The sequence below is a fragment of the Trifolium pratense genome, linkage group LG7, assembly GCF_020283565.1.
Source record: "Trifolium pratense cultivar HEN17-A07 linkage group LG7, ARS_RC_1.1, whole genome shotgun sequence".
Taxonomy (NCBI): Eukaryota; Viridiplantae; Streptophyta; class Magnoliopsida; order Fabales; family Fabaceae; genus Trifolium; species Trifolium pratense.
This window is the reverse complement of record NC_060065.1, coordinates 33179281-33193802: the sequence shown is the minus strand read 5'-3', so window position 1 is coordinate 33193802 and position 14522 is coordinate 33179281. Positions and strand designations below refer to the sequence as shown.

General features: G+C 36.1%; 4 protein-coding genes across 4 annotated transcripts; all 4 read right to left on the bottom strand.

Moving 5' to 3' along the window:
- Positions 1 to 4844: 4844 nt before the first annotated feature.
- Positions 4845 to 6621, bottom strand: LOC123899478 (50S ribosomal protein L2, chloroplastic). The gene is made up of 2 exons (XM_045950615.1): positions 6206 to 6621; positions 4845 to 5492 (listed from the first exon to the last, which is right to left on the bottom strand). Exons 1-2 carry the CDS (start codon positions 6594 to 6596, stop codon positions 5059 to 5061), a joined length of 825 nt encoding a protein of 274 aa, XP_045806571.1. The 5' UTR covers positions 6597 to 6621; the 3' UTR covers positions 4845 to 5058.
- A 901-nt stretch (positions 6622 to 7522) lies between these two features.
- On the bottom strand, positions 7523 to 10766 carry LOC123899477 (ATP synthase subunit beta, chloroplastic). The gene has a single exon (XM_045950614.1). The coding sequence runs from the start codon at positions 10436 to 10438 to the stop codon at positions 8960 to 8962; it is 1479 nt and encodes a 492-aa protein (XP_045806570.1). The 5' UTR covers positions 10439 to 10766; the 3' UTR covers positions 7523 to 8959.
- On the bottom strand, positions 8536 to 8937 carry LOC123896287 (ATP synthase epsilon chain, chloroplastic). The gene has a single exon (XM_045946699.1). It carries the CDS (start codon positions 8935 to 8937, stop codon positions 8536 to 8538), a length of 402 nt encoding a protein of 133 aa, XP_045802655.1.
- A 414-nt stretch (positions 10767 to 11180) lies between the features above and the next one.
- On the bottom strand, positions 11181 to 13024 carry LOC123898377. The gene is made up of 2 exons (XM_045949313.1): positions 12386 to 13024; positions 11181 to 12090 (listed from the first exon to the last, which is right to left on the bottom strand). Exons 1-2 carry the CDS (start codon positions 12831 to 12833, stop codon positions 11570 to 11572), a joined length of 969 nt encoding a protein of 322 aa, XP_045805269.1. The 5' UTR covers positions 12834 to 13024; the 3' UTR covers positions 11181 to 11569.
- Between the last annotated feature and the right edge of the window lie 1498 nt (positions 13025 to 14522).

Sequence of the window (14522 nt, the reverse complement as noted above, 5' to 3'; positions counted from 1 at the left end):
AACGCTTGATCTTTCCTCGTCAACTTGGTTAACGGCAAAGCCAACTTCGAAAAACCTTCGATGAATCTTCTATAATAACCGGCCAAACCAAGGAAACTTCTAATCTCTGAAACAGATTCCGGCGTTCCCCACTGTGACACAGCGTCAACCTTCGCAGGATCTACCGCGATTCCTCCACTTGAAATTATATGCCCTAGGAAACTCACCTCTTTCATCCAAAATTCACACTTCGACAACTTGGCATACAACTTCTTCTCCTTCAAGATTTGCAAAACAATCCTCAAGTGCTCTTCGTGCTCTTCCTCGGATTTTGAGTAAATCAAAATGTCGTCAATGAACACCACCACGAATCTATCCAAAAATGAATGGAAAATTTGGTTCATATACTCCATGAAAACTCCAGGTGCATTGGTCACACCAAACGGCATAACTGAATACTCGTAGTGCCCATACCTCGTCCTAAATGCAGTCTTAGGTATGTCTTCCGTCTTCACTCTAATCTGATGGTATCCAGATCTCAAATCGATCTTACTAAACACACAAGCTCCAACTAGTTGATCCATCAAATCATCTATCCTCGGAAGTGGATATTTATTCTTGATCGTCACTTTGTTCAACTGACGATAGTCTATACATAATCTCATGCTTCCATCTTTCTTCTTCACAAGCAATACCGGCGCTCCCCATGGCGAAACACTCGGTCGAACAAACCTCTTCTCAAGCAGCTCTTCAAGTTGCTTCTTCAATTCATTCAACTCTGACGCTGACATTCGATACGGCGCCATCGATATCGGACTAGTTCCAGGTACTAGGTCGATAGAAAACTCTACCTCTCGCTTTGGAGGCACGTCAGATATGTCATCTGGAAACACATCTGGGAATTCACAAACGATCGGTAACTCTTCTATCTTAACTCTTCCTTCGAGCTTCAATGATGCAAACATCATGAACATCTCGGCATGTTCTTTCAATGCTTCCGATACTTCCTTCCCGCTCATCAAATGCAAGTTCTCCTCCGGCTTCGGAAAAACAACGGCCTTCTCACGACAGTTGATATGAATTCGGTTGAAGATTAACCAATTCATACCAAAAATCACATCCATACCACTAAGTGGAATACACACTAAATCCATACCAAAGTGCCTATCAAAAATGGTTACGGGGCAATTACGACATACTTGTCGGGTAATCACTGAACCATTAGCAGGAGTTTCTATTTCCATCCTACCCGTCATATCCGTTAAAGGAATACTAAGACGCTTCGCACAATCCAAAGAAATAAAAGAATGCGTCGCTCCCGTATCTATAATCGCAATTAAAGGAGTGTTATAGATGAAACACGTACCTCTAATGAGATTGTCCTCAAGGCTAGCATCCTCTCCACTCAAAGCAAACACCTTGCCCATCACCTTCTTGGGCTTCTTACAAGTCGGACTCTTGTGGCCTTCTTCACCACAATTGAAACACACCACTTTTGTCCTACACACTTCGGTCTTGTGGCCCAGCTTTCCACAATTCTTACACCTATCTCCCTTCTTCGGGCAATCATAAGACATATGACCCCTTTCTCCACAGTTGTAACAATTCCCATTCACCGGCTTCTTGCCACCACTTGTATTCCCTTTACCGCGGTTGTCATAAGGTTTTCCGCGCTCTTGTCCTTTCCCTTTTCGGTCATTCACAGCCTTGTAGTAGTTCACCTTAGCTCTACCATCTTCATCACAGATCCTACTCTTGTTCACAAGGGTCGCAAAATCCCTTATCTGTGAAAATCCAATCATATGCTTAATGTCTGGACGTAGACCACTTTCAAACTTCACACACTTGTCGTTCTCCGCTTCCATAGTGTTGTAATGCGGACTAAACGCACACAAAGTCTCGAACTTGACGGCATAGTCAGCTACCGTCATATTCCCCTGTTTCAACTCCATGAATTCCACCACCTTCTTATTCTTCACATCCACAGGAAAATACTTGACCAAAAATTCTCTTTTAAACATTGCCCATGGTATAGCCATACCACCGGGTCCTAGCCTCAACTTGGCGTTCTTCCACCACACGTTCGCTTCCTCACGCAACACATATGTCCCAAGGGTTGTCTTCCCTTCCTCGGAACAATCCATTGCTTCAAAAATTATTTCAAGTTCCTCCAGCCACTTGTGAGCTCCATCCGGGTTGTAACCTCCGGTAAATGTTGGCGGTTTCTGCTTCATGAACCTTTCCAACCTCATCTCTACCTCCCTTCCAGGTTGATGATCTCTAACCACTATGTTGGTAAGTGCGGCCAAAGCCTCCGCAATCTGAGCATTCGTTCTCGCAGCAGCCATGATTCCTGAACGAATCACAACTAGACGTTAGAAAGTACTAACAGTGTTCCCTACACATGCTCATACGGGGAAAAGAAAAGTCCTAATTGGTTCACACGAACCGACCTGCTCTGATACCACTATTGTAACACCCTAACCCATACTACCCTTAAAAACGTAATTTTAAAAACTTTTCAACAAGTGTAAAGGCAGAGTGCCACGCGGTAATTAAAACACAAGCATACACACAGAGCATCATGAAATTTAACATGAAAAGCAACAGCGGATTCAAACTAACCAAGCATGCATATATATACATATATATATATCCATAAGCCATATTCATCCCTAAGGATGTCACTTATACAATAACTAGCATATCAAAAAGGTAACACCGATATACGATGAAAGCCAAGCGAAAACCCCGACTCGATGTTACATTACCAGAGCATTTACTATTTACAAACTCTAGTCAAAAGCTAGTACTAAGAGGAGTAATCTATGCTAAGTCTCCTCACCAAAAGGTACTTCAACACCACGCTAGAACAGCAGTCTAAACGTCGGCACAATCCTCAGCCTGAATATCTGAACCCCCAAAGGTCCAGCAAATAACACAAAGCAGAGAGTTAGAAAACATAATCGCATATCATACGAGCATAAGAAAGACCTTACACTTTCGAACTACATCATACATATTCTAACTCACGCCAAAACATCGCACTAAACGATTATCAATTAATAAAGTTCAACACAATTCAACCAATTCATGTCACGTACCATTTATCAAATATATGCGCATTTACCCTAAGGTATCTAATGCCAATTAATTCACTGTCATGCCATCCCTAGACATAACTAAATGCATGTGGTACCAAGATGTCTCACCAACGGTGGACCAAGAACAGTTTTATATCATGCTGGATATGTCGGAACTTACCGAACCATCTTATCTCCCTTGGATAAGCCAAAACAGTTTTATATCCTGTTGGATAGCAACTCTGGACTCATGGATTCATCTAATCCGATCCTCGGCTTCATTATGGACACATAATCCATTTTCGTTATTGGAACCCAAGTTTCCAATGTTCACATACAATCATGAATGCATGTATGCATACACATATCAACCATATGATATTCTCTAGCTCGAAGCTACTCTTTTATGAATGCGGGAACACAATCCTAACACATTCACTTAACATTGCAAATTAATGCCAAAACATAACATTGCTCACATTAAGCTACAACTTATTGCATACACGTTTATCAATCATATAACGATTAACAATAAGCATTAACAGTATCAACATGTATCAACAATCATGTAAGGATACTCTTAAACCATGTTACAAGTGCCTAATCACACTTATAAACATCAACAAGAATTGCTGTCACAGAGGCCTTCGCTAAGCGAAGCCTTAGCGAGACATAGCGAACCACGTTCCAGGAAGTCACCTGCTCATGGCGAGCATTGGCGAGCTTCAACGAACTATTCGCTGAGCGAAGGCTTAGCGAGCCTACGCGAACCTCACCCGGAAGTCACCTGCTCATGGCGAGCATTGGTGAGCTTCAGCGAACCTGTTCGCTACAGCGAACTCCTGGTCGCTTAGCGAACCACACCAGAACAGAATATCTGTTCTTGAGTTATCTAAGGCGGTTTAACCTTAAATCAACTCAAAAATTCATCTAAACATGTTATAAATTCATATAAACAGCCATTCCAAACATATATGGTATCAAGGAACATTAGTCATCCCTTCCAAACATCCAAATACCTCTAATAATCAAAATCATGCCAATTTCTTGGGTTTTAAGTAACTTTCATAAACTTTCTCAACATGATCCAAACATACACATATTTATCATGAAATCTAGCTAGTGATTAACACATACAAAGTGATGATGAAGAACATCACACTCACATACAAAAGCTTAATCAAAAGTCTAAAAGAAATTGAGTGGGAGAGTTCGGGAATGGAGACATAGACAATCTCCCCTCTCCTTGCCACTCAAGAATCATGAATTCTAATCTCTTACCTTAAGTTTGGTGATGATCCAAGCCTTCTCTTGCTCAAGCTTTCTCTCTTGATCAAACCCTAGCCCTTGCTCTATGGTTTTGCTCTTGCTCTTACTCACTCAAACTCAAAGAAATGAATTGTGAAACTATTCATATGTTTGACTTGCTACTTATACTACTTCTATTGTCATGAACCAAGCCCAAAATGGCTTAGGCCCATTGCCTCTCACGCCCATAAGCCCAAAACAAAGGTTCTCGCGCCTAATAACTTACGATCGGCTAAATAATTATTCGTCGCCCACTAAAATAATAAAAGCCAATTAATAAATAAAATAACATTTAATAAAATATATGAATACGAAAAATGGGTCGTTACATGGCCTACCATACGATCTGTTATATAAATCGGTAAATGCTCTTTACCATTGTGGATAGCAATGGTATGCCCAACCATTGTAGGTATAATAGTTGATGTTCTGGACCAAGTTATTATGACTTCTTTTTCTCCTTTTGTGTTAAACTTATTTATTTTTCTTAATAAATGAGTCGCTACAAAAGGATTTTTTTTTTGTGAACGTGTCATAGTTAATTATTTGTCCTCCAATTTCGAAAACTATTTTTAAAAATAAAATGATATGATCTTTCAAAAAAGAAAATCATATAATGATTTTAGTAAATCCGTTTTTTTTTCTTTTGTAAAGACGAAAAAACAAATTGTATTTTCTCTACTCTACACTATTTACTACGGCGACGAAGAATCAAATTATCACTATATTTATTCCTTTTTCTAGTTCTTCTTCCAAGTGCGGGATAACCCCAAGGAGTTGAGGGTTTTTTTCTACCAATTGGGGCCTTCCCTTCACCACCCCCGTGTGGATGGTCTACAGGGTTCATAGCTACCCCCCTTACTACAGGACGCTTACCTAGCCAACGTTTAGCTCCGGCTCTGCCCAAACTTTTCTGGTTTGCCCCAACATTCCCTACTTGTCCGACTGTTGCTGAGCAGTTTTTGGATATCAAACGGACCTCTCCAGAAGGTAATTTTAATGTTGCTGATTTCCCCTCTTTTGCAATCAGTTTCGCTACAGCACCTGCTGCTCTAGCTAATTGCCCCCTCCTTCCAAGTGTTATTTCTATGTTATGTATGGCCGTGCCTAAGGGCATATCGGTTGAAGTAGATTCTTCTTTTTGATCAAGCAAAACCCCCTCCCAAACTGTACAAGCTTCTTCCAAAGCATACGGCTTTCTGGATGTAGATTATAATAATAATATCTATACACATGGATGGACTTATATATATCTTAAAATTCTTATATTATTTTTATTATATCTGACATAACGACGTACCACATGAGTGGATATATAATATAGGAATCTATATCTGCCAAATCACTCATGTTATGATCTTCTACATCCTAGGTCTTTCTGTTCCTTCATCTGGCTTATGTTCTTCATGTAGCATTCAGACCGAATGACTCTATTAAATTACGTTGCTACTTACACATAGTACGGGTAACGTAGGAGACAGTTCTATTTTTCCCCGGGAGAATCCCTAGAATTACCACAGCTTAGCTTTCCATTTGCCTCTGACCATCAAATGAAATGTGAATAACCCGTGTCTTCCCCCCTTTGAAACAAGGAGCGCTTCGTATTCTGTCGGTGCTTAAAACAATTGTGTCTTCTCCATATTACTATATCTCTAGGGTCAATAATTTTATAGGAGGAACTACCGAACTCAATCACTTGCTGTCGTTACTCTTCAGTTTTCTGTTGAAGTCTATCCTGTAGAGGTACTCAAATTGGATCCGTGATCGATTTCTAGGTTTCGCCGTAAACCTAATTGGTTACTTCCAATTACGTAAATAAATAGTTCAAACCGTACTCAAAGGTAGGGCATTTCCCATTTTTATAGGAACTTCTGTACCATAAACAACGGTATCTCCAATTATAGCCCCTCTGGGGTGTAAAATATATCTTTTCTCACCATCCCCATAGTGTATGAGACAAATGTGTGCATTTCGATTAGGGTCGTATTCTATAGTTATGATTCTACCATATATGTCTTTTTCATTCCGTCGAAAATCAATTTTACGGTATAGACGCTTATGACCCCCCCCTCTATGCCCTGCGGTAATGATTCCTCTAGCATTACGGCCTTTATCACAATGATGCTGTCCAGAAATCAAACGATTTCGTGAATTAGATTTCACTTGACTGTCTACGGCTCCATTGCGTGTGCTCGGGATAGAAGTTTTGTATAAATGTATCGTCATGCTATGCTATTAAGTGTATTTTTTTTTATTTATTTTCGTTCTAAGAGATGGAATAGAATAACCCGGTTGAAGCGTAATGATCATACGCTTGTAATGCATTGTATGTCCCATAATAGGGCGCGTTCTTCTACCCTTTATTGGGAGTCGATGACTATTCATAGCTATTACCTTGACATCAAAGAAGAGTTCGACCCAACGTTTTATTTCTGTCCTAGTTGATCTTGATTCGACATTAAAAGTATATTGATTTTTTGCGAATAACCGAATACTTTTGTCTGTAAATACTGCATATTTTATTTCATTCATAAATCTATTTTCTTCCCTATGAGTTCTAGTATCAATAAGAATACTAGTTTTTTTTACTGTTCATCTATTTTAATTTGAATATACCACACCAATTCATTATGTATGGATGATGAGATTCCATTGATACAGAGCCAATGATTCGATTTTCTCTGACGGATGGTCAGAACTTCGTCTCGACTCCAATCCTACGAAGCTGAGAGGTCCACTACAGATCAGAAATTCTTGAAGTCAAGAAATTACTTATTTAGAAATTAGTGATATTCTAAAATGGTTTCCATTATTTCGAATAAAATGGAGACTAGTATCTGAGTATACTAATATTCAGATTATATTATCCACTATGAATCTATTCGAATAGAAATTGATTCATTCTTTATACTACAAAATTTAGAGTATATTTATACTAATTTATACTACTAGTATAACTAGTATGGAGTATTTAGTATTCAATATAGTACTACTTTCGATATAGTATAGTACTACTATGTGTCGTAAATAGTATATAGTACTCATAGTAGTACTATATCGAATATATTTGTAATGACAGATATTAGATAGAAATCGAAGTAGTATCGGTAGTAATATTAGGGCTATACGGACTCGAACTGTAGACCTTCTCGGTAAAACAGATCAAACTATTATTATCAAAATGATTTGAATTGTTTGAAAGACCCAACGTGCATTTTTTTTTGCATTGGGCTTTTTCATTAACTGATAGAAATATCAATTAGTCTACCATCTTTTTTCTTTACACAAAGAAAAAGGAAATGACTCCCTGTGCTCTGATTTCTTATTTCTTATTTAGATTAAAATCTAAGAGCACTACCAAAGTTTTTCAAAGAAGAAGGTTATCCTGACGTAGGTCTGCTTCTGGCTTGAATCAACTTAAGTTAAATGGACTCTCTATCAACCTACTTAACTAAAAATATCAAATAGGAAATGAAACTTCATACACCTTAAAGTTCATAAGATAGGAAGAAAAGATAATTTTTCTGAGGTCCCTAGACTCATTGCCTAGCATTGAATAGATTGAGTATTCACCTTATCAATATCTCAAATCCATTATGGATTCTATTTGACGTCTAAATCCTTTGTCAGGCTATTGTTCTCTTATGGAGTAAGACATCGATTTCTCAATAAGATCAACTCTTTTAATTACATGATGGACTCCTATGAAAAAAAACATTGGCGCGTGTGTAAACGAGGTGCTCTACCTAACTGAGCTATAGCCCTTGTGCTTTTGATACATATTTTATCATATTCGAGAAATAAATTCTTGTCAAGATGAATATTACATGATCCATCTCTTTGATTGATATTGCGTTGGTATTGTTTAGAATAAGTAATATAACATTCAAAATCCATTGATCTGATAGACAGGTACTTTTTTTTTATTTAGGATGATAAATGACCTACTTAACTCAGTGGTTAGAGTATTGCTTTCATACGGCAGGAGTCATTGGTTCAAATCCAATAGTAGGTAAGGTATAGCTAGAACTTATTAGATACCATACCATTGATTTCGATATCTAATAAGTTTTTCTCTTCACCCTTTCTTATTGTAATTTTCTATCTTTTTCTATTCTATCTATTTTTTTTTTTCAATTTTAAATTATTTGGCTGCATTAACTTGTTACGAGATGGTATTGATAGCCTCTACTCGTGTCCTAGCTCGTCGGAGAGCTAGATTTGCCTCAATTGTTTGTCTCTTGCCCTTGGCCTTATTCAAGTTAGCTTCTGCTATTTTAAGAGTTTGTTGTGCTTCTTGTGGATCAACGTCACTACCCCTTTCTGCATCATTTGCTAAAATAGTGATCTCATTATTGCCTATTCTAGCAAAACCGCCCATCAGAGCCACCGTTAACCATCGGTCGTTAAGTCGTATTTTCAAAATACCTATATCTAAAGCTGTGGCAATAGGCGCATGGTTTTTTAATACCCCAATCTGTCCACTATTAGTAGATAAAATAATTTCCGTCACTTCTGAATCCCAAACAATTCGATTAGGGGTCAGTACACAAAGATTTAAAGTCATTTCTTGAATTTGTTCTCCATTTCTAATTTCGTAAGTTCGCATCCTTCGCAGTAGCTTCATCGATATTACCTACTAAATAAAAGGCTTGTTCAGGAAGACTGTCGAATTCTCCAGAAAGAATCAATTTAAACCCTCTAATTGTTTCTGCTAGACCGACATATTTCCCTCCGGAACCGGTAAATACTTCTGCTACGAAAAAAGGTTGTGAAAAGAAACGTTCAATTTTTCGTGCTCTTGCTACGATTAAGCGATCCTCTTCGGATAATTCGTCCAACCCAAGAATAGCTATAATGTCCTGAAGTTCTTTGTAACGTTGTAACGTTTGTTTAACTCTTTGCGCAGTTTGATAATGTTCTTCCCCAACGATCCGAGGTTGGAGCATGGTTGACGTTGAATCTAAAGGATCTACTGCTGGATAAATACCTTTGGCAGCTAATCCTCTTGAGAGTACAGTAGTTGCATCCAAATGTGCAAATGTCGTGGCAGGAGCAGGATCGGTCAAATCGTCTGCAGGTACATAAACTGCTTGAATAGAAGTTATAGACCCTTCTTTGGTAGAAGTAATTCTTTCTTGTAAAGTACCCATTTCAGTACCTAGGGTAGGTTGATAACCCACAGCGGAAGGCATTCGGCCCAATAAGGCCGATACTTCGGATCCGGCTTGGACAAAACGGAAGATATTGTCGATAAATAGAAGGACGTCCTGTTCATTGACATCTCGGAAATATTCGGCCATAGTTAGGGCAGTTAAACCAACTCTCATACGAGCTCCGGGCGGTTCATTCATTTGACCATAGACTAGAGCTACTTTTGATTCATCAATCTTTTTTTCATTAATTACTCCGGATTCTTTCATTTCCATATAAAGATCATTTCCCTCACGAGTACGCTCACCTACTCCGCCAAATACAGATACACCTCCATGAGCTTTGGCAATGTTATTGATCAATTCCATAATGAGTACGGTTTTACCTACCCCAGCCCCCCCTAAAAGTCCTATTTTTCCGCCGCGACGATAGGGGGCTAAAAGATCGACTACTTTAATTCCAGTTTCAAAAATGGATAATTTTGTATCTAACTGTACAAAGGAAGGCGCAGATCTATGAATAGGAGATGTTGTGCGAGTATCTACAGGACCCAAATTATCAATAGGCTCTCCAAGCACGTTGAAAATTCGACCTAGGGTTGCTCCGCCAACTGGAACACTTAGAGCAGCTCCCGTGTCAACCACTTCCAGTCCTCTCTTTAGACCATCCGTAGCACTCAGAGCTACAGCTCTAATTCGATTATTTCCTAATAATTGCTGTACTTCACAAGTTACATTAATTTGTTGGCCAACACTATCTCGACCTTGAACTATCAGAGCGTTGTAAATATAAGGCATCTTTCCTGGTGGAAAATCTACATCGAGTACCGGCCCAATTATTTGCGTGATACGTCCCAGATTTTTGTTTTCAAGTGCAGAAACCTCAGTATCCGAAGGGGTAGGAGTTACTTTCATATTAAAATATATATATCTGTTTCTCGTTTTTTGAAAAAAAAATGGAAATCAAGAAAAAAATGTTTGATTAATAACGAAGTAAGTTGATCGGTTAATTTAATTAATATTTTATAAGAAATGTAAGTTAATAATCGATTTTCTTGATACCATCCAACCAATTCAATTGTTTTTCAATTCAATTTCAATGATTGAATTTTCAAGGTCAACCAACCCCGTCATTATGAAAATTTAAATTGGATTAAATCTTTTGAAAGTTTTTCATTTGTTTATCATTTTAAATTTTAGATTATTATAGATTATAGACAATACTATATTATCTATGGAATTCAAAACCGTTAAATACTATAACGAATACGAATTTTACAAAATTCACCGTTGGATGAAAAGTTTATATCGTATAGATCATCCATAATTTTTTTAAAAAAAAAACTGAAAATCATTGATATGTTATTGAGACCCGTCAAAATTAACGGTTTATGAATTTTTATTCAAAACCGTTAATCTTGATGGGTCTCAATAACATATCAAATGATTTTCAAAAAAATTTAAAAAAATTATGGATGATCTAAACGATATAAATTTTCTATAATTCTATCTGGATTTTGTAAAATTCATATTCATTATAAAAATATCGAATACTTGTGCACCATACACCACTTAATTAAGTGGTGCATGTTAGACAAAACATGTATTTGGTTGATAATATATAACAATTTGAAATTTGACTTCTAAGGTCACTATAGATCCATGGCAAATAAACCAAATAGGAGTAATTCTCCGCTTAACAAGATTTTTTACAAGAATTATTTCAAACAAACAAAATAATAAATTGCTAACAATGAACCTTACTTAATTTAATTGCTTCCTATATCTACCCAAATTAAACTCGCAAAAATTATATCAGAGCTGTGCATTAGAGAAACTCTAACACATTTTGTGCCCTCCTCTATACAAATAGAACAACCCCACAATAGTACTCTTTTGATATGAATCCTCTCTAGCTCATTCTCTTGTGCGGTCTGTGCTGTCATCATCTCAACCGTTTATTTATATTTTTTTCTCTTTTTAAAACTGTTACTTTTACTATCAGCAATTTGATAAAGAACATCAGAGATGAGCAATGATCTATAATTACAATCCAAAGTTATCAGAATTTAATGCAGCAGTCAAGTGTCCAATTCTAAACCCATTAGTAATCCCCACATAATCATCCCTACAATTATATGCTTTCACATGCCTTGCTTCAAATCCCATAAATTTTTTAGGAAAAAATGACTCAGCTGAAAAATGTGAAGATGTTGCATTTTTAGTTGCAACTGCATTAGTTGTTCTTTTGTAAGAACTAAACCACTTTGTTTGCATGTATAAATTTCTTCTCCATGGTGGTATGTGTAAGTCCATTTTCTTCATAGACCCTTTAATTGCTGAGCACATTAATCTCACAATTCGTTTGAGTTCTTCCATTTTACCAACATAAATTCTTGGAAAAATATTTAGCAAGGATGAATATTGATTTGTCGGACGAGCTACTTCAAATTCGGTAGCTAAGGAAACTTCAACTATGTAACGTTTTCCGGAAAGATTGACATCAATATATTCATAGTCGCCGGCTGTTAATTTTTCCTTTTTCTCCCATTTGGTTTTGCATAGCCCTGCACATGAGTGAGAATGTTAATATTTTGCTTGACTTTAAATTCAATATAAGGCATGGTACATAAATTACCTTACATTCAAATTACATGTAGGCAAAATTAATTTAGCATAAACAATTCTTTCAATCAACACAACACATTTTTGAATGTTCGAATTAACTAAAATGAAACGAATCCAAATCATTTGATTAACTTGAGAGCAAATGAAGAATTAAATAATCAAGAGTTAACACTATAAAAAAAAAAAAAGATAGTAATCAGTAATTAGATAGACTATAATGTAATCGGCACTCACCAGCATCAAGACCTTTTTCCCTCAATTGAGACATCAATCGACGTTTGAATCGATCATCAATCGAATCACTTTCAACAAGTTCAATTGCAACTTCAACCTCTCTCCTAATCATTTCTTTAGCATCCCTTTCATCCTCATCAACATCTTCATTCCCATCAAACAATCCCTTCAACATTTCACTCTTCTCATTATCACACCATTCACCACTTTTTTCAACCTCTTCTCCGTCTTTCTCATCATCTCGATCTTTGCTACGAACAACATCTTCTTCTTCCCCTGATCTCTCGTTGTCTTCCATGAAAGACAACACGAGATCAGATAAATCAGTTGCACTCTCGGGTGAGTGCTCACTTCCACTGCTCTCACTGCAACGCTTCCCACGTGCTAGTGCCACATCAACATCAAATGCCTCCATCATTCTATGAAACCTCATTGGAAGATTTGCCATAATTCAAATAGCACCACCACTAAGAATATGCAAACAATAGTACAAGTATTTATACTATGTAGTAGTTGATAAATGTTGGGATATGCTATGTCTAAAGTGATTAGTTTATGTCGTTTGTATGTTGATATGGTGTTTATATATATGATAAGAAGATTAAAATGGTGTCATATTTGTACATAATTGTTGATATTTTGAAGACTTATATATATAGTATTTGAAAAGATAGGGAACGGTGGAGGATTTTTCACTTCTAAAGTGTAACATGAATGTAGGCTTAATTAGACACTTTTTGAATGAACCTAGCCCACAAAAGCGTCTCGGTTCCATGTGTCAAATATTGTATCCAAAATCAAACATTGCATTATTATTATTATTATTATTACAATCATTTCGTTGTTCATATTGTATATATATTTTCTAAAAAATATCTCACCTTTGAAGCTATATCTTATCATTATTATTATTATTATTATTATTAGGATTAAGATTATACCGATAAAGAAAAAAAAATTCACGCTTTTCTTGCTATCTTTTGCTTTCTTTGTTTTACAATTTCTTGTTTTTTTTTTTTTTACTAAAAATTGAAGACAAATATTTTTCTTTTGGGAATGAAAGGCTAATTAGTTATTTTTGTTTTTGACATTATATTTTTCTCTATATACTTTCTTTCTATCGTTTCCATCCGCGTTAGTAGTAAATTTTCCCTTTCTCTATGCACATGTTCTAGCTACATCATTATGGACTTATACTCCATTTTTTTATGTGAAAAAATTAGGATGCAACATATGAAACTTATCAAAGCATATACCAACTAATATTATATTGCTAATAAAAATCACACATGCACATAATATGGAACATCGTCTAATAATATTTGAATAAGTATAAAGTTTTACGGATAGAAAATGAAAAGGAAAAATATTGTGCATGTTTGCGGGTAATGAGTAAGTGTATAGACATTTAGATATCCAAATGATATGAGAGTATGGGTGTTGAAATTGTTACTCACACAAATATAAATACTTGTATTTTTTCAAACCGCAGATAGTTTTTTTTTTCTTCTAATTTTACTCCTATCATCTTATTTGAAAAAAAAAATTAATATTAATTTTTTATGTCATTTCATACTTATAAGCTAGTTCAACCGTTAATTTTACTAAACACTACAAATTAAATTAGCTAGTTTATCCGTTATAAGCTAAAAGCTAACTTATAAGTTATTCGCTATAAGCTAACTTATCGGCTATCCGCTATTTTTTTTACCAAAATGTGTCTAAGTGGTGTAAAAAAAGAATACACAAAACGATCTCCTTTAACTTAAATTACATCTATTTTAGTTTAAAGTTTTAACTTTGACATTCAATGAACAAATGGGGGCCGGTGAATAGTCAGATAAGCAGCCTTTTGATCCAATTAAGCTTCAACTTCTACTTACTGTGGGTTCAATGGAATCAATATTTTATACTTACATGGATATGGACTTATTAGATGTGAGGTAATTAAATTTGCTCATGAATTGAACATGTGCTTTATTTTTCATCATTGATAGTTTGGCACTTGTTGCTAAGGGTCCCATTTCTGTTAAATACAATACAATTTCGATTTTGAAACTTTTCCCACTTGACATATAGGATATACTACTTGCTATGGAAACAGATTCCATCCTGTAAGTTTTTATGCAGATTAAAT

Coding starts and splice junctions, on each gene's coding strand:
- LOC123898377 (XM_045949313.1), bottom strand. CDS start 12,833: ATGGCAAATCTTCCAATGAGGTTTCATAGAATGATGGAGGCATTTGAT. Junction 12,091..12,385: donor GGAAAAAGGTCTTGATGCTG/GTGAGTGCCGAT, acceptor ACTCATGTGCAG/GGCTATGCAAAACCAAATGG.
- LOC123899478 (XM_045950615.1), bottom strand. CDS start 6,596: ATGACGATACATTTATACAAAACTTCTATCCCGAGCACACGCAATGGA. Junction 5,493..6,205: donor GGGAAATGCCCTACCTTTGA/GTACGGTTTGAA, acceptor AATCTACTTCAA/CCGATATGCCCTTAGGCACG.
- LOC123896287 (XM_045946699.1), bottom strand. CDS start 8,937: ATGACTTTAAATCTTTGTGTACTGACCCCTAATCGAATTGTTTGGGAT.
- LOC123899477 (XM_045950614.1), bottom strand. CDS start 10,438: ATGAAAGTAACTCCTACCCCTTCGGATACTGAGGTTTCTGCACTTGAA.